General features: G+C 40.5%; 1 protein-coding gene across 4 annotated transcripts in view; it reads right to left on the bottom strand.

Moving 5' to 3' along the window:
- Positions 1 to 24,376, bottom strand: part of LOC121269822 (protein unc-13 homolog C-like) — a 599,906-nt gene that overhangs the window by 480,865 nt on the left and 94,665 nt on the right. Inside the window, exons 9-10 of one of the 4 annotated variants that reach the window (XM_041174809.1) lie at positions 11,621 to 11,743; positions 505 to 807 (exon numbers count right to left, since the gene is read on the bottom strand). In XM_041174809.1, the coding sequence (XP_041030743.1) occupies positions 505 to 807; positions 11,621 to 11,743 (426 nt within the window). Of the gene's footprint in view, positions 1 to 504; positions 808 to 11,620; positions 11,744 to 24,376 lie in introns of those variants that run through there. The other 3 variants (XM_041174812.1, XM_041174810.1, XM_041174811.1) reach the window with 3 other exon arrangements.

Here is a 24,376-nt window from a genome sequence, read left to right as displayed (position 1 = left end):
TTTTTTTGTTTTTATTTTTTGTTTTTATGTAAGAGAGTTTAGTTTCAGGTGAGGTTCAATTGTGATGCCCTTTTAGTAAAACAACCTCTCAGCACTCATTGTCTAGACTCACATATGAAGAATGATTATTCGAGTGAGGAACTAAGAGTTGTTAAACAGTACCACAATAGAATGAGGCTTCTCTATACAAGTCCCTCAGTAGGCACATATCTTTTTCTTCCTTTTAGAATAAATCAGTAGGAGCTACAAAAAAAAAATGCAACAAAGGAAAACAGGACTTTGCTGTTTCAAATTATCTCCAAATTACTCGAGGTTTATTGAATACTAAATAAAATGATTTTGTGTTACCACAGTGTTAAATAAAATTGTAGGTTTTTACTGCAAAAGTGGCGCAAATAATAATTGGTGGGAGAAAAGCAATATAGTGCAAAACGCGAGATTTATGGAGGTAAAGCAAATTTGTTTCCTTAGTTTTACAATAATAATGCCTCCAAGTATACATACATGTTGTCTTCTCTTTCAGACGTATGGTTACAGGATCCATCAGGGTCCTCCTCCATTTTCAGATTGTCCTGCGAAACGCAGCTGCAGTTAGAATTGCATTGACTACAGCACGTACTATTCTCTTGGTCACTGGGCTGCCCTTGTGAATTCTGCTGGTAGCTGTACACAGTAGAGCGGGATTCACAATCACTCTCCACAGTAGAGTCATGTACAGCATCACTCTCACTTCCTTCAGAGTAACTTGGCAGGGAATTGCCATGACTGAGGGCTGTAGACAGGTGTTGCCTGCTTTCCACTGATCCACTGCAGAAATCACAAATAAATCTTCTGCATCATGTTTGGCACAAAGTATTCTGCAATTTTTTTTGCCTTCCCATGTACAAACTGTTATTTTCATGCAAAGTGCAGTAGAAAAAAAACAAAATAATACATCAATTCCCACTAGGTCTGAAGACCACAATATTTTTCATCACTTTAACTTCAGCATGCAGAAGATAATAAAGGCCAAATTAGACAGACAAATTAGATGTTTATTATTTTAATCAAGCTCCCAAAAAGTTGAGAAGTAAATCATTTTTGCAGAGCAGTTTGATAATCTACTTTAATGCGTGAAATATAAAATATATGGTACACCTTCTAATTAATGCAGTCTTAGAAAGCCGCATGTTAAAAATGATGATTACAGAAGCTTTGTTACTGAGTAGGTGATAAATAACTAGTCGGGGGTTGTGCTAAGTCACATGACATAAGACACAATTAAACATTTATTTATAAAACTATTTTAAAATGTTGATTTGACACACCAAGTCAAAAGCACCTTCAATTACTCTTTTATTTTAAAATACCATATCAAACTGAAGCAAGAAAGTTCATTCATATTGCAAGTTCCACATTTTAATAAAAGCATTCTGTTTTAAGTGCAGTTCTTTGTAACAGAAGTCCTAACAAGTTTGTCAATAAATCACCCTAAGGTACAAACCAGGAGAAACTGTCTTCATCCCTTCTCTGCTTATAGGTAAGCTATCTCAACGTATCCACTACTTGCCTCCAATATCCTTGCTTTCATGTCTCCATCCTCCCTTGGCATTTCCAAAAGCTCCTCCATACAATTAAATCTTGCCTATTATTCAGGAATTTTTGTTTTTTAAATGAAACTGGTGACTAACTTTCCATCAAAGCAGAAAAGAGATGAAAGAAGAATTCATTTAAGTTACAAGAAATAGCTTTGCAAGAGAACTAGATTACAGGAGGTCAGAAAAAGCAACTGATGCTTTTGTTCAGTAAACTTGCTTTAGCACCTTCAAAAATGGCTTTACATGGGAAACGTGCAGGTAAAAGGTTGGCCTGGGATACTTCGAGATGTTCAAGATGTCAGGTGCAATAGCAAAATTGCTACTTTAGCTAGTAGAATGGCAGGAGAGATGGAACCACAAAGTAGTGCAGTTACCATAAGAACTAAAATTCATAAAATGTAAAGATTCTGCTTGGAAATTTGTTTAAAGCCTTGATTTGCTTTTGGAATGCCCAATCTTGCTGTCAATAATAAGACTTTGCAGATTTCCTACAAAATATTATCAGCATTTTTAGACAATAACAGTGCTGCTGGGGCTCACAAACAGCAAGCCTTGGAATGCGCCATGAATGTTCAATAGATTCAGAAGGGAACGATCTATTATTTTCACTCCAGTGCCAAAATGAAGGTAGCGATGGCTTAATGTGATTGATGGGAACTGTAGTGAAGCTAGAACCAATGTACTTACAAAAGTAATCAAGAAAGCTCAACTCAATAACTGAAGCTCCAATGAAAAATAACCACAATACCACCAACACTAATTGAATGTATATAGCACCTTTTTAAAAAATATTCTTTCACAGGATGTGAGGACACTGGCTACACCAGCATTTTTATTGCCCATCCCTAAATGCCCTCAAGGTGGTGGGGGTAAGCCACCTTCTTGAACTGCTGCAGTCCATGTGATGTAAGTACACCCAGTAGTAAAATGGTTCATGGCACATCACAGGAGCATAGTCAAACAAAAAGATTGGGGGTGGGGGTGAGGGATGCACAATGACTACAAGCTTGGTCAAAGGTTAGGTTGAAGAGGGTCTTAAAGAAACAGCGCATTATAGAGCATTAGGGAGTGAATACCGAGAGCCAACATGGCTGAAGACATAGCTGTCAATGATGGAGCAAAGCATTGAGGATGAACAAGAGTCCATAGTTGGAGGAATGCAAAGTTCTGAGTGTGGTAGGGCTGGGGAGAGATTATAGAGAAGGAGAAGGACATGATCATGGAGGGATTCAAAGATGAAGATAAGTGTTTCAAATTTGAGGTGTTGTGAAATGCAAGTCAAAGGAGGTCAGCAAGCATAGGAATGATGGGTGAGCAGAAGTTTGAATATGAGAAGCAGAGTTTCAGACAAGCTCAAGGTTCTGGAGGGTGGAAGACCAGCCATGAGAGCATTGAAATAGTCCAGTCTGGAGATAACAGAAGCACAAACATCAGGGAATCAGGCCAATAAACTAGAATCAGTGCAGGGATTGAGAAGTGGTGATGTCTTATACGCATGAAATTCTAATGATAAGATAATCCTTATAAAGAATCCTACTTGTTAAGGGAGAATTAAAAATGCTAAAAGAGAACGCTGTAAGAATTTCTGAAGAACACTTAAAATCTCCAGGCAGACATGGCTGCTAAGCATATTAAGAGTTGACGATTACCAGATGAACAATGCACAGCCTTGAGAGTCAGGCTGAAGACACAAGCAAAATATAAATTAGATTACATGTACTCCCCTCTCACATAGGGAAGGGGCAGATGGTTTTAGCTTAGATATGGGAAGACATACAAAGGACAAAGAGGGGGCTTTGATGAAACACAACCAGTCTTGAGTTGTGAGAACCAAGGTCTTTGCGTATGTGTATTAATTTTGATTGGATAATATAATTATGTATGCACCCTTTAGAATAATTGGTTAGCAGAATCGCATGTTTATGTACTTAATAGGATAATTTTAACACAGTACCTGTGTGTCGGTTACCGAGTGGATATATTCAAATGTACTCAAATGTATTACAATAAGAAAAAGTATAAAAGTTACGAGAATTTGTAATTACGGCAGAGAGCCTCTTGATGGACTAAGAGGCTGCTCTCCCTGCATATGCTTGTACAAGCTTGAACAAACCGTCTTGTTTGAGAATCCAAACAACGGACATCCTGAGTTGTTTGTCCTGACCTGAATCTCGGTCTGACCCATAGTTAAGAGGGTAGCTAACCCAGGTGAAAGCCAGATCAGCCAGGGTCTCGGGAAATGAGGTTGAATCCCGCCTATACTACTCTTATCCCTAACTTTCTCAATCTCTATTGTGAGCCTTTCATGTCCATACTGCATCCTCAATCAATGCTCCTCTGAATTTTCTTCTTCTGTTCTTTAAAGGTTTAAAATGTGCCATTTTGCACAATCCTCCTTCCCCCTGATTCATCACTGCATTGAATGAAGTATCACATTGCCTCCTACTTGAAATCATTTTCGCAGAACCTCAAAATGATCCAAGTCCTTATTTCTTCAATCGTCCTCCAAGAATCATCAGGTTTTTAAAACCTAGGCTCAGTATCACAATCACCACTTTTTGAAGTTACCTAATCTCTTACCCTTTTTTTTTAGCCTTGATGTCCAGGACTCTAGCTCTTGGCCCTTCACCTCGTTCCCTCAAATAGAACTTTCTTTTTTTTAACTCCTGCATCATTATCTCAGTGAGATTAAAGTCAGATTCCCTGCAGGTCATACTTTGAGAAAATTGTTACAACCAGAAAATGAAGCAATGCATGAAGGAAGCCAATTGTTGCACGCATGGGAGGGCAAGCTGCAAAGCATGAGGCAAGAAAGAACAAACACATGGATTGCCAATTACTAAACTGAGTCGTGGAAGAAAGGACCAATATCACAGGATGAGCAACACACACAGAGAAATGCAATGTAATATAGATATTGTGGGAGGAGAGATAAACATGGCAGAAATTATATTTGAAAGCGAACCTGGGCAGCAATGTTCTTCTAAAGAAAGCATTTTTTTTTTACATTAAAAATTAAAATACAATTTCTATTTTAAAATGATTTTAAAAATGTTGAAATAGAGGGCAATAGTACCTATATTTAAAAGCCAACCAGCACACAAGAGTATTTTAACAAAAGATAAAAGTAAAGGCATCAGTTTTTTGAAAAAAATTATGCCATCTTGCTAATGACAGCTGAGCAATTAACAGATTGCTGATGTGAACAGAGCAGGGCACAGTTACATGAGAAGTGCATCCTACATGAGACTATCACAAGGAGACTGTAACTACTCTTACAACCTTATGCTGTATTACATAGTTAGCTTCTAAAAACTGTACTCCACTTCAATGAGGCTCTGCTATTCAAAAGAAAGCAGGAAAATTGGGTTTCCTGACCAAACTGAGAGATTTGGTACCTGGCCTGCCATTATTTTAGCTAGAAATTTAGTTGGTAAGTAATTAAACATGCAGGTATAATTAATATTAATTAGTCACTCTAACTTCATTAATTGGTGTTTCATTTAAGTTTCATAAAGCACTATTCATGTTTCTATGAAAGGACAGAACCTTGCCTCCGTAGTAGACAAATGTCAACCACCTTGGGATTATGGGAAAGCAATCTATCTGTAAAACAAATGGACATTCAAATGCATAAAACTTCAGAGATATGCTGATAGCTTTCTTTACCTACCATATTATCTGGAATAAAAGCTGCATTTTAATCCAAAAGCAAAAATCACAAGTTTTAAGTTGAGAACCTATACACAAATTTATATTTTGCTGGGACAAAATTCAAGTTTACATAGAATGTATGGCACAGAAACACACGATTCGGCCCAATAGGTCAGTGCTGGTACTTGTGCTCCACGTGAGCCTCACCTTATCCCTCTTCATCTAAAGCAGTCAGTGAAGTACTTTTGAAGTGCAATCGCTAACAATGTAGGAGTCACAGCAACCAAATTGCATACTGTAAGATCCCATAAACTGCAATGTACAGATAATAACTAGATCATCTGCATTAGTGATGTTTGAAGGACAAATATTGGTCAGGACACCTTGCTCTGCTTTAAATGGTAATAATGAATATTTTACACCCACCTGAGTGGGGATAAGGGGGTCCTTCTCAGGATGGTGGCCCGTGATTAGTGGAGTTCTGCAGGGGTCAGTGTTGGCACCACAACTTTTCACTTTATACATTAATGATCTAGATGAAGGAACTGAGGGCATCCTGGCTAAGTTTGCAGATGATACAAAGATAGGTAGAGGGACAGGTAGTATTAAGGAGGCGGGGAGGCTGCAGAAGGATTTGGACAGGTTAGGAGAATGGGCAAAGAAGTGGCAGGTGGAATACAACGTGGGCAAGTGTGAGATCATGCACTTTGGTGGGAAGAATAGAGGCATAGACTATTTTCTAAATGGGGAGCGAATTCAGAAATCTGGAGTGCAAAGGGATTTGGGAGTCCTAGTCCAGGATTCTCTTAAGGTTAACTTGCAGGTTGAGTCGGTAGTTAGGAAGGCAAATGCAATGTTGGCGTTTATTTCAAGAGGACTAGAATATAAAAGCAGGGATGTGCTGCTGACGCTTTATAAGGCTCTGCTCACACCACATTTAGAATATTGTGAGCAATTTTGGGCTCTGTATCTCAGGAAGGATGTGCTGGCCCTGAAGATGGTCCAGAGGAGGTTCATGAGAACGATCCCAGGAATGAAAGGCTTAACATATGAGGAACGTTTGAGGACTCTGCGCCTATACTCGATGGAGTTTAGAAGGATGAGGGGGGATCTGATTGAAACTTACAGAATACTGAAAGGCCTGGATAGAGTGGACGTCGGGAAGATGTTTCCATTAGTAGGAGAGACTAGGACCCGAGGTCACAGCCTCAAAGTAAAGGGAAGACCTTTTAGAACAGAAATGAGGAGAAACTTCTTTAGCCAGAGAGTGGTGAATCTATGGAATTTATTGCCACAGAAGGCTGTGGAGGCCAGGTCATTGAGTGTATTTAAGACCGAGATAGATAGGTTCTTGATTGGTAAGGGGATCAAAGGTTACCAGGAGAAGGCGGGAGAATGGGGTTGAGAAACTTATCAGCCATGATTGAATGGCAAAGCAGACTCAATGGGCCGAATGGCCTAATTTCTGCTCCTATGTCTTATGGTGATGGGGTCATTGTTTTAACGCCTCATCTGAAATTCAGCACCTCCAACTGTCAGTACTCCCTCAGTACTACATTGGTGCATCATTCTAGTTTATGTATCCAAGTCCTCGGAGTGGGACTTGAACCTAAACCTTTAGACTCAGAGGCAATAATGCTCCTGGAATCATAGCTGATGAACTGCTCTAAATAGATGACATTTGACAGTCAGTTAACGTTTAATTGCTACCGATTGCCAAATGCTTGTAACTGTCAGATGACAAGTCAATTTGCAAACTTCTGTAGCAACAGCTACAGCACTGGCATCTACCAGACAATGTGGAAAATTTCCCAGGTTATGTCCTGTCCAAAAAAATAAGGGCAAATCCAAACCAGCCAATCAAGACCCCCATCAGTCTACACTCAAATCTTCAGCCAAGTGATGGAAGATGTCAGTGACAATGTTGTCAAGTGGCACTTACTCAGCAATAACCAACTTACCAATGCTCAGTTTCCTTGGTTCCACCAGGCCACTCGACTCCAGATCTCATTACAGCCTTGGTCCAAACATGGACAAAAGAGCTGAACTCAAGAGGTGAGATGAATGTGACTGCCCTCAACATCATGGCAGCATTTGACTGAGCTTGGCATCAAGGAACCCTAGCAAAGTTTCAGTCAAAAGGAATCAGGGGAAAAACTCTCCACTGATTGGAGTCAGACCTAACACAAAGACATATGGTTCAGGTTGTTGGATGTCAACCACCTCAGCCCCAGGACATTCCTGCAGCAGTCCTCTAGGAGTGTTCTAAGCCCAAATATCTTCAGTTACTTCATCAATGACCTTCCCTCCATCATAAGATCAGCAGTGAGGATGCTCACTGATGACAGCACAGTATTCAGTTCTGTACTCAGTAACATTCACAACTCCTCAGACATTGAAGCCACCATGCATCAAGATCTGCACAACATTCAGGTTTGAGCTGATAAATGACAAATAACATCCTTGCCACACAAGTGCCAAGCAATGGCCAGATACAACAAGAAAGAAACTAATAATTTTCTCTTGATGTTCAGTAATGCTAACATCACTGAATCCCTATCAAAATCCTGCAGGTTACCATTGACCAGAAATTTAACTGGACCAGCCAAATAAATACTGTGGCTATAAAAGCAGGTCTGATGCTAGGAATCCTGCAACAGGTAACTCACCTCCCGACTCTCCGAAGCCTGTCTAGCATCTACAAAGCACAAGTCAGGAGTGTGATGGAATCCTCTCCCCTTTCCTGGGTGAGTAAAGCTCCAGTAACATTCAAGGTGATCAACACCATAAAAGACAAAGCAGCTGTTTAATTGGCACTCCATTCACCAACTTAAACATTGAATCCCTCCACCACAAGTGCACAGTGGCAGCAGTGTGTACCATCTACAAGAAGCGCTGCAATGACTTGTCAAGGCTTCTTTGACAGCACTTTCCAAACTCGCAAACTCCACCACCTCGGTGGTCAAGGGCAGGAAATGCATGGGAACGCCCCCACCTGCAAGCTCCCCCTCCAAGCCACATACCATCCTGACTTGGAATTATATCGCCGTTCCTTCACTGTCACTTGGTCAAAAACACCAAGGACTCACTTGCCTAACAGCACTGAGTGTACCAACATACATGGACTGCAGCAGTTCATCACCACTGTTATGGAGTACCTAAAGACACTTGGCACAGAGTCAGCTGTAGGTAAAGCAGCAGCAGTATATTCAATACAAGAATGCATACAGGGAATTCTCTCTCAGAATGCCCTAAGAGACAATTCAAAGATTCACAGTTTCCATCAATTATATATATCACCTTTGTGCTACCTCAATGTACTTATCTTGTATGTCTAGTTTGGTATGCCAGCTATTACAGACGAGTTAACAAATAGTCACAGAACGACTTGAACTTTAACACGAACGATGCCCAGAGTTTTGTGAATCACAAACTTTGTCTCATCTATTTAGACGATATACTGATTTGTCCAGTCATCTGGTTATCTCAGCCTGACCCTGATCAGGCATTCACATTCCTAGTCTGACCAAAAGGTCATGCCCCAACTACATCCACTAGTTTTTTTTTAAAACTTCAAGTGCCTAAAACTTCTCCCAGCAATTTGGTCAAGCCTAGGTAATCTCAGGGTACACCACATTCACAGCACCTTCACAAACTCACAACCTCCACTACCTAGGTAATCTCAGGGTACACCACTTCACCACATTCACAGCACCTTCACAAACTCACAACCTCCACTACCTAGGTAATCTCAGGGTACACCACTTCACCACATTCACAGCACCTTCACAAACTCACAACCTCCACTACCTAGGTAATCTCAGGGTACACCACATTCACAGCACCTTCACAGCACCTTCACAAACTCACAACCTCCACTACCTAGGTAATCTCAGGGTACACCACTTCACCACATTCACAGCACCTTCACAAACTCACAACCTCCACTACCTAGGTAATCTCAGGGTACACCACTTCACCACATTCACAGCACCTTCACAAACTCACAACCTCCACTACCTAGGTAATCTCAGGGTACACCACTTCACCACCTTCACAGCACCTTCACAAACTCACAACCTCCACTACCTAGGTAATCTCAGGGTACACCACTTCACCACCTTCACAGCACCTTCACAAACACACAACCTCCACTACCAAGGTAATCTCAGGGTACACCGCTTCACCACATTCACAGCACCTTCACAAACTCACAACCTCCACTACCTAGGCTGAGGAATTCAGCATGGCAACAAATGCTGGCCTTTCCAATGCCAATCATGTCCCAAGAATGAATAAAAGATAAAAATAACATAATTAACCTCACCTGCAACAAATCTACAATTGAGCCTAGTACTTTTAACAACCACACACACAAACAAAACTATGTTATCCATAAAATGCATTACGGTTTTGTTCATTACATTCAAGTTTTGATCCCTTATTTTGCTGATACTTAAAATCATTAAACAATAAAGAATTAAAACAAACTCACTACAATGGGTGCACATCAAATCTGAAACACCTGCATACTGAGGAAAAGCAAGAGGGAAAATAGTTCCTTAAACAGAGTTAATATAAAAGTTTTCAGTCTCTATTTTTAACCATTTCTCCAAATTCATCTGCAAGACAGCACTGAGATAGTGCCCTGTTCAAGCAAATACTTCACGTTGAAAGCAGTAAAATGGTGCAATTAATTGCTACAGGAGTGCCACTGTCTGAATAAGAACTTCATATATACCACAAATTTCAAAAAATGCTTCCTGCATTGATTTTGACCCAAAAAGAATTATTCTACATAAGCAGTAAATAATAAAATATTAGAAGGTGTAACTATCATTCGCTAAAGTTCATCTGACACCAGTCATTTTCTAACTAGTAAAGGGGTAGAAATGGTTTTCATCCCCCCCCCCAACCCCCCCAACCCCCACCCACCCCACCCCCACGCCAATGCCCCACCCCCACCCACCCACCACCCCAAGCTTCCAGCCGGCCATCAATCTGTCATGTTCAGAACCTGTGTTACAGTTTCCACCCTTTCCCTAAATTCCCATAGACAGGCATGTACAGGGCATTAGACAGAGGAAAACCAGTCATGAAGATTCCTGCTCTGCAGGAGATGATTATTTTAAGTATTAAAAAGCCTTTTACCACATAGTGGTCTTTTGCTTAGCGTAATGACACTAACAGTACAGTAAGCTCAGACAATAAATATGGAGCTATTCAAATCTCTCATTCCTACTGCTGAATTTAACGTGGGAGTGGAATGAATGTGTCTGTTAACGCCAATCTTGGGGAACGTGTTCATTGTGAATTACTAAGAGAAAGATCCTAAATAGAAAGAAAAAGTCCAACGAGTATTTTTTTCTATAATGTTAATCCCATTAGTCTGATGGAATAAAAAGTTACAATTTTTTTTTTCTGGGGCAAAGTGCAACTTGTTGAAAGCCCTACTCATACTTTGTTCAAAGTCAATCTGAAGCCAAGACTACACTGCAATCAATGAAGTTGTTCAAAGCTATGGGACCTGTTCTACAACATTATCAGAGTATACTGGATACATGGGGATTCCACACTGCTGTCTTCTTTAATTGATGAGGAAAAAAAACAAAATGAAATTTTTTTAAAACTCCAAATTTTGCAGTTGCAACAGGGTGAGACAGATAGCATTCGTCATCATTACTCTGTGAAATGAGCGCAACTCCTGGCATCTGCACACATGCAGTGAAACATGGAAATCCAGAAGCTGCTGTCAGGGATTTCCCGCTCACCCACAGGGTGCGCTGCTGTAGACCTCGCAGATGAAAATCAATGTGAAATAACTGAACTGACGTGAACTTCTGCTTTTTACATGATTATTCTCACTGTAAAAACTCTTGAAAAAGCTGTGCATGTTTAATGAGGTGTAATTTGGTTTGTAAAAGGTGTTTTGAGTTATAATTGCTGCTGAATAATCTTTCTGGCCCTGAAAAACTAATTTAATATTTATGGAATGTCAGATTTCTCCATTCCATGGTAAAAATTACACAGACTTCTGAAATAAGATACTCTTTTTACATTAATTATATCTCAGCTTCTATTTTAATCCCATGTGTATGTCCCAATCATTATTTTGTTTTTGCAAAATTATAAAAAAGTGAATGATAAAACCTGCTCATTATTTCCTGTATGCTGTCTGAGAGATTTCTTCAATGGGGGACTGGCTGCTTAGCCTGCGTGATGGTACCTGTTGCTGGACCCCAGAGATCCCCCACAGCTGGCGCCAATATGAAATTAAGCGCATTGCTTCACCATTGACCACAAAATCTAACCATTTAACGTTTATGTTACATTACAGTGCACAACATAAAATAATGCTTTGAAGATGTACAAAGGTTGAGCCAACTCACCTATTAGTCAATTCTAATGAAGGTTTACTTTCCAATGAATGTTGTTGACTAGATAATTGGCTGCGACTTGAGAACGATTCCAAATCACTTTTGCTGTCAAAAGAGTCTTTGCTATCAAGTTCACTGTTGATAAAAATACTAGTTAACTGTATGCTGTTTTAAACAAATTTCCATCAATATAATGGTACAAAAGCCAAATATAATAAAATACCAGATCTGATCATCCACCAAAATAGTGCTGGTTAACATATGGACTACTGCAAGGAATTGTCAATAACCATAGTTCTTTGCTGAAGCCAGGTTCAATTTAATAACCTTTGGCAAACGAGGACAGTAATGAAGGGACTGGTTGACATTGCAATCTAGACATAGATTGTTCTGGTGATAAATTCTGATGAAAATCAACGGTCATGCATTATCCAGGTCCACTGTCAGCCATCTGCCAACCATTACTAGCTTACTTTTTGCAATGTCTTTCCTCTGATGTTAATACAATGTTGTTGATTCCGAAGAGTACAGCATCACACTTTGCCAGATTTAGCTTCATTTCCCATGTTTCCCAAATGTAAAATCACATTCGTTAAGCTGGCATTTCAGGTAAACCTTGACAAGTTTGCTTTGGCTCTACAATCTTCCTTTAGCCATCAGCTGGCTGTGGATTTTAAAAAGGCTACAGTTTCCTTACAGGTGATGATTTATGAAGCATGCAAACTTTTGCACACTTCCTGCCCTGAGTATTAAGCACAGGCACCAACAGCAAAAAACTGACTGTTTCAATTGAAATTATTTGAGAGTTTTCTTTTCAAATGGAGTTTAATTCTTGTGCCCACAGCATAAAATTGTTTTCACCATTTTACTTTTTGCTATAAAATTATAATAGCTACATTAAAGAAAGCAAAAGCTTGCAGTTTATTATTTACCATGCTCTTCCCAATTCAAAATTCCCTTCCATATCTACATACAAATTAATAAATTGTCAAGTAGCAAATACCTAGAACACAACTAAAAGGCCTCATTTTACATTTAAATAGCCAAAGAATTTATTTCTTTCTAGACTATTTAGGGTACTCATACATTCCCATACCTTTGAACGCAGCATACCAATTTTAGTCTGGCAGATTTGAAGCAGAACAAGATTTAAAATGGAGATGTCGAGGGTCCTGCCCACTGGCTGGAGAGCCGAGGAGTGCCCCACATCACCTCATTCAGGGAAGGTCCATTGAAGGTCCACGCAGGCACTTAACTGGACAGTGGCAGGTCTTCACCGGGATGAAGGACCTTGGAAGGGCAGGGATCGCCAGCAACCACCCTCTCACCTGGTTAAATGGCACCTCCCACCCTCTCCCCCCCACCAGCTAAATCGCCACAGGAGAGGGCATTAAATTCCACCTTTACTATTCATGCATTTTGGAAATTAAGTTCCCTTGACAAAAATATAATTCCTACATTAGTCAATTTATAAGAACATGCTAACCAAAACCTTTTGCACAGTTTTATCCCCTCTTTATAAACCATGAAAATGATGTAAGTAAGGGAGGCATGGGCATGTGGAAAGTTTAGGTTTAATAATTATTTAAAATCGGTTTGTAATTTAGATTATATATGATTATAATGATGAAGTAAACAAAGTATATCAATTAACCCAATACGATATTTTGCTTAATTGTAGTCAATGCAGTACACTGTGCATCACATAACTAGGTCTTTGTTAGCAGTTGCATCCAAACTTGACAAGTGCTGCAAAGACGTTAAGGTTGAGCAGTCCGAGTCTAGTCTGGGACCATCATACCTCCTGGCAAGTAAAACTTATCAGTTTCTATTCCCTAAGATCCAAAAGTCTATTGCGTGAAGTAAAACAGCTGCAAAGTTCTAAGCAGTTAGTCCTGTTTCTGAAGAATTAGTTCAGTCCTTTAGCTTGTAGTATTGCAAAAAAAAACCTGTCATTTTCCTTAACAACATATAACCATCTTTGTTTCTGTAAGATTTGTGTTAATTTCTGTAATCAATTTTTGTGGCTATGTAATTCTTGTGATTTTTACTCCTCATGAACATGTAATGAATTATGCTGTAATTTTAAGTTAGTCTTGCTACCTTAACTTTAACAAACATCTTTATGCACTGATTCTATATGTATTTTATACAGACCATGTAATTCCTGTAACTTTGTAATTTCTGTAAGGCCACACACCACTCTGTATTCTTTTACTATTTTTAAATCAACTTGTACCAAACAAAGGTAGATGCTACAAAAAAATAGTGAAGCCATTCCCATAATCAGACTATGTTGATAGGCGCTGTAGTAAAGTAAGGTATCCTGTCCCATTAAGATAATGCAAGTGAACTGATCATGTGACAGCACTGATGAATCACTGTACAGCACAGGCAACTGGGAACTGGAAGTCTAGTTCTGGAGGTTTCTGAGTAAGCACGTATGATCTGGTGCTCCATCATATGTCTCAATAAACTATCACTATTTATTCTTATATCAGTCTCTCCCGGTTATTGATTACAAGCAGTACTTTAGGAGAACAGCGGAAGGCATGCAGTTAGAGCCCATTTAGCCAATGAGCTCATTTACCAAGACATAAAAGGCACCTTCCATAATGAGAATTCTACAGGACATACAACAATGGTATCTATACATCAATTCGACATTTGGGACAATGAGCCAAATGTTAACCATTAGAGCTAGATATCACATGCCCTCTTATTTCAACTAAGCGGACACCAAAGCTACCTAAGACCACCTTCATCTCAGTAGAAAGTCATAAAATTTAAGGAAATAACATAAAAAGCTATAATGAGGGGAACAATCCCCAAGTAAATGACACATTAGAGGGCCCGTCAGGAGGCGACACAAAATGACATCAATAGATGACCATCAACCTGGAGAAGCCAAATCAGAAGCTGATCATGCACCACCTAAACTAATCAGGGACTGATCGTGCAGAGAGCCAGAAATCAAAAACATGACTGATCATACACAAGTTGCGGTTTGGTAAGAATTAAAGAGAGTCAGCTTTCAGCTACCAACATGTACTGCACTTCAAAATGAAGGCATGAGACTGCTTTCCAGCTGGGAGCAGAAAAACAAAGAACTGACAGAGGGGCCGGGGGGGGGGGGGCAGATCCACGACAAATCCACGATTGAGAAATCCTTTTACCAAATCCCATTCTATTTATGCATCTGTGTAAATTTCCTTCTACTCATGACAGCATAGAAAATGTCAACCCATATTCAGGTAGTCATCTTGTAATGTTGGAAATATACCATCTGAAGTATTTTCCATCATCTGGGTGATAGCAACATTTTGTTTGTGTGTTTCATATCTTCACACATTTTGTTCCCTTTGGGGAAGAGTGGGGAAGTGTTGGAAGAATTAGCAGGCTGCTCAACAACCTGCTTGAATCTGTGTTTCGAACACTCCTTCCATGGGCAACCAGTCCTGGAGTAGGACTTCAACCTGGAGATTTGCGCTCAGAGGCAGGGGCATTACCTACTGAGCCACAAGATCACGAGAAATCTCTTTGCTTCAACATCTACTGTTGCTATTAACAGCAGAGCGGTTATTAAAATTTGAAAGGGCCAGTAGATCAATTGCATACAGGAAGGCATTTGTTTGAAAAAAATCATTTTTCCCCGAAAGTTAATAGACAGTAGTAGGGTTGTCAGCAGTTGTATATTTTATATCTCAAGAGTTATGCAGAGATGACACCAGTTTGTGTGTGCATTACAGGTTTTATTCACAGTACTTTAAAATGTCTACTCCATGCTTCAGCTCTGGCTTCCAGCACTTTCTCCAGTTAGTTTACTTTTCTGAGTCCACACCCAGGATTAACCAATCAAGCAGAGTGAGCATCAACAGCAAACAGGCCTCTCATACTCAAACAAAATACCAGCCACATATACTGCTGCATTCTGCAGCCACTGTCTAGCCCATTCCACGTGGGCACCCCAAACTAGGCTGCAAAAACAGAATGGCAGAGTATTATCCAAATGGTGATAGATTGGGAAATGTTGATGTACAAAGGGACCTGGGTGTCCTTGTATAGCAATCACTGAAAGCAAGCATGCAGGTGCAGCAAAGAGTTTAGAAAGCAAATGGTATGTTGGCCTTCATTGTGAGAGGACTGGAGTACAAGAGGAAGGATGTCTTACCACAGCTGTACAGGGCCTTGGTCAGACCACACCTGGAGTATTGTGTGCAGTTTCAGTCTCCTTACCCACAGAGGGAGTGCAGCGAAGGCTCACCAGTCTGATTCCTGGGATGGCAGGATTGTCATATGAGGAGAGATTGGACTGACTAGGCCTGTATTCACTGGAGTTTAGAAGACTGAGAAGGGATCTCATTGAAAGATAAAATTCTGACAGGGTTGGACAGACTGGAAGCAGGGATGATGTTTCCTCTGGTTGGGGTGTCTAGGACAAGGGATCACAGTCTCAGGATACATTTAGGGCTGAGATGAGGAGAAACTTCTTCACTCAAAGGGCGGTGAACCTATGGAGTCCTCTATCACAGAGGGTTGTGGAGGCCAAGTCAGTGAATATATTTGAGGAGGAAATAGATAGATTTCTGGACACTAAAAATGTCAAGGGGTATGGGAGAGCACGGGAGTAGAATGTTGAAATAGAGGAACAGCCATGATCAAATTGAATAGCGGAGCAGGCTCAAATGGACAGAATGACATACTCCTGCACCTATTTTCTATGTTTCTACCCAGATATCAACCAAAGTCTGAAGAGCATTCTTGCAACAAACAAAGAACTCCAGCCCTATCAAAGATACTTCCCAAATCTACAAGATTAGACATTCCAGGCCTCTGTGTTCATGGCAAAAACCAACTAAATGAACAATTACATAGGGACAAATTTTCAACTGCAGAAAGATTTAGTGCCCTGGTTTGTTCCATGTAAACAGCCAGTGCCTTTTGATCTACCTTGGTTTCGATCAGCTAATTTATATCGCTAATAGATGAATTAATAATAGAATGAAAACTCAAAACTTCTGTAAACTATCAATGTGTGGAAAAAATGTGAATTAGCTGCATCATCGCAGGCAAAAAAATAATTTTCTTGGAGTAGAATGAATTTCTATTTCTGAGATTCACACTGCAAAAAAGTTGTATTTGTGATAAATGCAGCCATTAAGTTAGCAATGTGAACGCCATATTGTTAAGATAACGTGAGAAATCTAAACTTCAAAACAATTTCCATCCCCATCACTAACAGCAGGGGTATTTACATGAATGCAATTTGCCCACTACACCTGAAGGTCAGTATGAGATGTTGCTGTTATAGTGCTGTACTATACAAGAAGTGTAGATCAAGATTGCTTGCAGTGCAAATAGGTTTATTTATATTACAGTCAATACTTTGGAAAAACTGTAACCACACAGCACTTGAAGGGGTTTTTTTTTTAAATTTTGCATGGGGCGTGGGCATCACTGGCTGGGCCAGTATTTATTACCCATCCCTAATTGCCCTTGAGAAGGTAGTGGTGAGCCGCCACCTCGAACCGTTGCAAGTTATGTGGTGTAGGTACACCCAGTGCTGTTAGGGAGAGAGTTCCAGGATTTTGACTTCGTGACAGTGAAGGAACAGATATAGTTCCAAGCCAGAATGGAGTGCAGCTTGGATGGGAACTTTCAGGTAGTGATGTTCCCATGCACCTGCTGCCCCTATGCTTATAGGTGGTAGAGGCTGTGGATTTGGAACGTGTCGTCAGAGGATCCTTGGTGAGTTGCTGCAGTGCATCTTGTAGATGTTACACCATGTTGCCACTGTGCATCACTGGTGGAGGGAGTGAATGTTAAAGGTGATAGATGGGGTGTTAATCAAGCAGGCTGCTTTGTGTTGGGCAGCGTCCAGCTTCTTGAGTGTTGCTGGAGCCACGCTCATCCAGGCAAATGGAGAGTATTCCGTCACACTCCTGACTTGAGCATTGTAGATGGTGGACAGGCTCTGGTGAGTCGGGAGGAGAATCTTGCAGTGAGTAGCTCACCTCCTGACTCCCCAAAGCCAGTCCACCATCTACAAGGTACAAGTCAGGAGTGTGATGGAATATTCTTTTCAATGGGCTTAATTACAGCAAGGAGCTGAACATTAACAGGATGTGATTTACTTATGTTTATTTTTGTATTCAATGCACCTCAATGGAGGTGTGAACTAGTAAGTAAATGCAACTAAAATGCTGGAAATACTCAGTATTTGAGAGCATCTGGAGAGAGAAACAGAGTTAATGTTTCAGGTCTAGTTCTGATGAAAGGTCACAAACTTGAAATGTAAACTCTGTTTTGCTGTCTACAGATGTTGCCTGACTTGCTGAGTATTTCCAGCATCTTCTGATTTATTTCAGATTTCCAACATCTGCAGTATTTTGCATTTGTTTAAGCAAACACAGCAGTTTTGGCCTAAAATAACCAGCAACTTTGAAACTGACGCTAATGCTAATCGATAAAGGGCATTGCGCTTTGGCATGTATAGGCAGCTGCCTGTTTTTAGTGGGGAATATACCAGCTTAAAAAAGGGAAATTTGCTTCAGTTCAGTTATTCTTCCACTTACTGGTGAAAGATCAAATGGAAGGCTCATTTATAACTTACTACTTGAGGGAGATGTTTGAATGTGATAGATTACATCACTGCCAAAAGGGATGTGAGAAAATGAAACCAATGAAATTCACTTTGGCAATATGAGACCTAATAATAAATAATAACTACATTGGAGAGTATTCCTGCTGAAGGAGTTGTATCTGGGGAAAAAGGTCCATTACAGGTTTTTTGCAATGTATTCGTACTTAATGTCAAAATGCTGGTGAATCATATTTTTCTAGTTCTATTTCTCCAGCTACTATAGTCCTAAAATTTCATGAGTTTATTACCCACCATTTCAAATGGGAATGTTGTGGTGCAGCACAAAATTATGTTTAATCCGGTGAGCAAATTTTGCAAGCAGAATCGTACAGCTTTCTGGATAATAGAGGCCGATGGTGAGGGGAACTATTTTCCCCTCACCTAAAATTTCCAAGAATCCAGCAACAATTTATCATCTTTACTCACTGAACTCCATAATAGAAATGAATTATAATCTGCCTACCCCAATCACCTCACCTTGTGTCATGCAATTAATGCATACAATTACTGCAGAAAAGGTGTTTTATTAAAACTTTTTATCAAATTTATCACAGAAATCTCAACAGGCCCATTTTCAATTAAATACATTTTTCAACTAGTGAAGCAGGCAGTCTTTTACACAGCACAGGCCTGTGATACTACTTGATGAAATCTCATCTTCAATTTGCTGCACACTTTAATTGAAATTGCTATGCTAATTTTTCAGCACAGTAAAACTGAAATATTAAAGAGACCTTTTGAATTTGCAGTTCACTTCTTCTGGACTGCCTACGTGAGGTCTACAAGGGCTGCTTTAAATGGGTCTCTACATAAGACCAGGTTAGCAACTCCGATTCCTGTTGACTCCAAAGTATCGTCTTGGAACCTAAAAGACCAGAACACCACTTCTCCAAGAGATTAAAGAAATGTAAAACATAAACATATATTTCACATTTCATATATAAAAGTTATTAGATTCAATCGGTTTGTGGAGTCCTCCAATTGAAAACTCTTGTGCATGTTCATGTACTTATTAAATATATTCACACCTAGCTTTTCGGTTTGTCTGTTGTATGAATGGATGTTTAAAAAATATTTTTGGAGAATATTGTGCTATTCTGTAAAGGCAGCTGTGAGAGCGCACAAGAGAAAAAGAGAAAGAGAGAGAGAGAGAATGAATGAGTGCCAGAGAGAGGGAGAAAGCTAGCGTAAGTGCCAGAGACAGAGCATGAGTGAGAGAGATTTAATTAAGCTGTGCAAGAGAATGATAGGAGTCCGGTTGTTTGAGGGGTTTAAAACATGAAAAGGATAGAGATATTAAGTTTGAGGGAGAAGTAAATAGGTTAGATCTAACATTTGCATATTTAGAAAAGTTGAGAGTTTGTTTGAATATCAAAAGGGAATCAGAGGCATAAAGAAACAGGTTTGCATCTTGCAGGAGTTCCACATGTAAATAGTAGTGGGGATATTATATTTTATTGACTTGAAAGCAAAGACAAGATAGAGACATGACGGATTTTATATTTGGAAGAATTTGAGTTTCAAAGAGGTGCGAGAACAATGGAACCCAGGATGAAAAGGGGAAAAGGCTAGTTTAGAATTAATGTGGAGAGCTTAGCTAGAGATAGCTGGAGTTGGTAGTTCTGGACTGGGAGAGGATGCCATTTGAATTAACCATCCAGTCAAGCCAGAGGAGTCATAGGTTGCAACAAGCAGTTTTGTTGCAAGGTCTTGAATTTCAATGGCAGTGGATGAGGGTAGAGGTCATGTGGTATGTTTTTACTGAAGCTACAGCAGTTTGCCTTGTGTATTACTGGATCTTTTCTATAGTTAACATTTATAAGGGGGTGTTCCCTGGAAGTGTTTACTTGTAAGTCAAACCAACGAGGATGTCTATTTTAGGGGAATGTTTTGTAAGGCTAACCTTAATTGGGTACTTGTACTCTTGTGTGCTTAAGTTTTCTTTTATTCTTGTTTATAAACCTTTACTTACAATTTTTAAAATGCCAAAAGTTAATGGACCTCTTACTTCTGAGATTGGTACATCGTTTTCAGGATATAAAAAAGGGTATAGCTTGTAAGTCCAGTTTCCCTGTGGGAATTGTTTTACGCAGCAATCAACACCGGCTGTGGTCAAAACACGGTCACATTTTTAAATAAGATTTTTCTATTAAAATGCACTGAGCCAGAGTACTTTAGAAGTCGTCCTTTGGATAGAATATTCCCTGCGGGCATAGGTGGGAGGGGTTGGGACTGTTCCTAAGAACCGAACCCTATGTGATTTTCACAGGGGCGGGCAATTAATGGCCAGGGTTGAGCTCATTGTCCAATTAAGGATGGTGGGTGGGCTCTTGAAGCTGGAGGCTCTGGCATTATGGAAAGGATTTTGCATTTTGGGTTGGGGCCCCTGACACTGGCATAAAATGTGGGTCTCAACCCCACACCGTCAGAAGCAGGAACCGAACATTGATTTTGACTGGATTGGCCAGTTAGGGTGCACTTGCCTTCCAATTAAGGAATGCAGGCAGGCTCTGAAAGCTGAAAGCCCATCGTCTCCATCCCAAAGACCCAGATGCGGAGATCTCGCCCCCATTTCCGACAGATCCAATTGTTGCCGGCAGTGATAAGAGGGCTGGGCGTGACTCATAGGAGGGAAACTCGAACTGAGTAGACAATTTGAATTTGGTGCCAAGTTCAGACAGACCCGAATTTGGCTGGTCCAACGGCCTAAACTGCAGTATGGGAGTCACAAATTTATGCAGTTGGCAGAAACAGACCATTTCCACCCTTCAAGATTCCTCCAGTCTTAGAACCAAACACATGGATCAAATCCAGCCTCAACACTCAAGGAAAACCCTTCCACTCAGCAGAGGTTGGTCACATTATTGGTCTGAAAGCCAACAGACCCTCAGTGCCATCAGTGACCAGGAGGAACGTCATGCATCATTTTGCACTGGGAACAGTAGAATCTATTTTCAAATCACTAACACAGCTGCAGCTTTCCATTTGCACACGTGTGCGGATTTCTCCCCTCACCCATTTGGAGAGGGCCTAAAGGAAGCACTACAGTTGAGTAGCAGCGCGAGAACGAAGGATGCCGAGGGTTATCCACACCACTGTCGAGGCAGACTGCGACAGTGATGATGTTCACTGGCACGGATCTGATGAGAGTGAAGAGGGCACTGGTAGGTGCAGATACGATCAGGATTTGCAAATACTTTTAGAGAGCTAAAACGAAAGCATGCGATATCTGTGACTTTCTAACTGCCTATTTCTCTTCATCTGCTCAAACAAAGGAGGCCCGATACAGTCAGCTCGTCACCTTCACGAGTGAATGGATATCGGCTGGGCAAAAGGAGTGCATGACTCAGATGCCAATGCAAACTTCCCAAGCGGGTGGAAGCAGAAAGGTTCTCCGGGCCACCCGGAGGTGACTGAGGCCCTTCCCTCCACCCCAGCCCCCCAGCTCACCTCCCAGCCAATCACAGTTCTGAAAGAGTGAAAAGGCAATCAAGAAGCTTAAAAAAGAGAGAGCATCCTGACACAAAAGGGAAAAGCTGGAGGCGAAGCTACAAAATGAAATTGTGGCGCTCTCAGAATCAGGTAACTTATTTGTATATTACTGACATCCCTTTTTGTGACTAAAGGGAAACAGATGTGTAAATTTGCATTGGCCCAGTGGCCTCCCAGAATGGCATGAATGGTTTTATCATTGCAGCAAGAATGTCAGTGACAACAACAGCTGGAGCCCCAACAACATCAAAGCAGAGTCACCCCCAAATGCTTCCAAACCTTGGAGAAACAGCTGGCAACCTGTACACCCCAAATGATGGCAAGGTAATTTAATGGCCTGAATTGTGGCTACAACTGCTTGTAGATGTAGATCAATAAGAGAGCAATGACTGCAGTGTTAACCTTCCCTACTGCCAATTCACTGGTACCTGAACTTTAACAACTCATCAATTGAAATATGTGATATTTTCCTTTTTTTTTAAAAGGAATGGGATACTGACCTGTCTCTGATTTGACTTTCAAATGTAACTGCTGGGTGGAATCAAGATCCCAGAGCAACTTGGGAATTCTGTCCAGGCCAGAGGACAAATTATTTTTCTGTTACATAAAGTTTAATTTAATTGTGTTTTACCAATAAAAGTTTGAAACTTACTGCCAGTGTCTCCGTTTCTTCACTAGTTTTTCACAATTGCATACATGCACAAGGCCTTGACCACTGGAGTGGGATTCACCAATTACCTTTCATAAATTGGACTGTTTTCACAGCAGAGGAAAACTGCTCAGGTGATGACTGTTTCCAAACAGCAACAACCAACCAGCCAGCAACCAGTGGCAGCTGTTTCCAACTGAGGTCAGTCAGCTGTCCAGCAACTGGGATCAACATTCACGGTTGCCGACTGTTTCGCCTGCTCCAGTTGAACTGTTTGATACCCTTCTGGGGTATCATAATTCATTACCATTGGTGTAAAAGCAGTGTTACCGACTCCATAGATTTGGGACTTCAGTCTTTCATTTATAGATTGGTTGATTTACTAAATTGACTACACAAGGTAACCCAGTGTATTAGTGAAAACACAGCATTCTGAGCAGCTAAATGCGAAGCTCGAGATTGGTCAATGACACTCTCAGGACACACTCCAGCTATCATGAATTACCACTTCAGCACGTCGCTAACAATGGAAAATTACCCACTATGAGTTCACACAAGGAGGGTCAGAAAATAAAATATTAAGTCAATTATACTGAAACTTTAAGGGTATAACTTTATGGAGCCCACAAGAGCAGGAAATGTGGCATTAATTAAGTGGGATGTAAAATTTCTATTTCCCAACGGCAGGTTGAGATGCAGTAATAAAGTCAGCGTGTACAAAATTACGCCGGCATGTGGCGGGTTCATACTTATGTTACAATAAGTATGATATGTTTGCATGTCATAAATACTCATTAACCTGAAACAGTTTTCAATAAAGCCCTATCCTTGGGCTAAAGTCACTGGCACAAGAGAATCTCATGGCACCTGGTTCATGATTATTTAAAGGTGGTGTGCAACAGTCGGCTTTGTGAAAGTGTGTAAGGTCAGAACTTTTCCTTGATTAATTCTACGGCACACGGAAGGAGAGCAGGAGAGTGGATTCTTGCATGGCGGCTTGGGACTGACAAGAGCGAGTCAGTAGTAACGGGGGGGGGGGTTGGTGGTTACGGAGTGGGGTCAGGGGCATGGAGAAGCGAAGGGGGAATGGCCTGCCATCCTGGGTGTGGTGGGGACAGTCAGTCAGTCAGTCAGGGTAAGAAAATCAGGGGCCTAAATTCAGTGTTGTCCAAACATGTGTCCATCTCAGAGTGTTGGCTGGCAAAGTCCTTATAGGGCCTTGAATTCACCTGCAGCATTTCAATTACCCCACCAACAGCGATCTTGAACAATGTCCTTCACAATGCATAGAAGGGAGGGCCAGCTGAACCTGCAAGTTCAGCCAAGTCCCACAGAGTGGCGAGTAAAACACTGGACACTAACATGAACATTCAATAAAAAGTGAACACAAAACACGACACTCTTCCTTCCACGATAAAAGACTAACTCTCCTGTAACCATCGATATACGCCAACCATGAGATATGCCAGCATTTCGCTCTCTGACTAAGCTAGTCTCAACAAAATAATGATGATGAACACATGAATAAAGTGAAACCAATATAATGTGAAATATTTACAAGTTAAATTTAATTTTGAAAAACACTGTGCTCTCAAATTTTATGCTAAAAGCAATGGAGTTGGGCAGGAAAGTTTGGCTGTGACATTGAGCACCCCTGTTTGACCAGGAGACTAATAGTTTGTCCATAGTTGCAGCACCTTCAGCAGGTTTCACCAAAAAAAACTTCCCCAATCACTAAATCAAATGTGTTTTGCATGTACGCTGCTAGCACTTCAAATTTTAATTATAATCACATGGGAAAAGGCAAAAAGGGAGAAAGCGGATTTGGTGCACAGCTCCGGTTACAACGTTGGGAATAGCACATTGTTGACAAATTCCAGCTCAATGAATTAGTAAAGATTGATACTCTAGATTGAGGAAAACCTCCCAAATATATTCAAACATGTAATGTGAATAAAAAGTGTTTAAACATGATGAAATAAAT

This window comes from Carcharodon carcharias, chromosome 26, assembly GCF_017639515.1.
Source record: "Carcharodon carcharias isolate sCarCar2 chromosome 26, sCarCar2.pri, whole genome shotgun sequence".
In the NCBI taxonomy this organism is placed as follows: domain Eukaryota; kingdom Metazoa; phylum Chordata; class Chondrichthyes; order Lamniformes; family Lamnidae; genus Carcharodon; species Carcharodon carcharias.
Note: the sequence above shows the minus strand (reverse complement) of the source record. Positions and strands in the feature narration are given on the sequence as shown.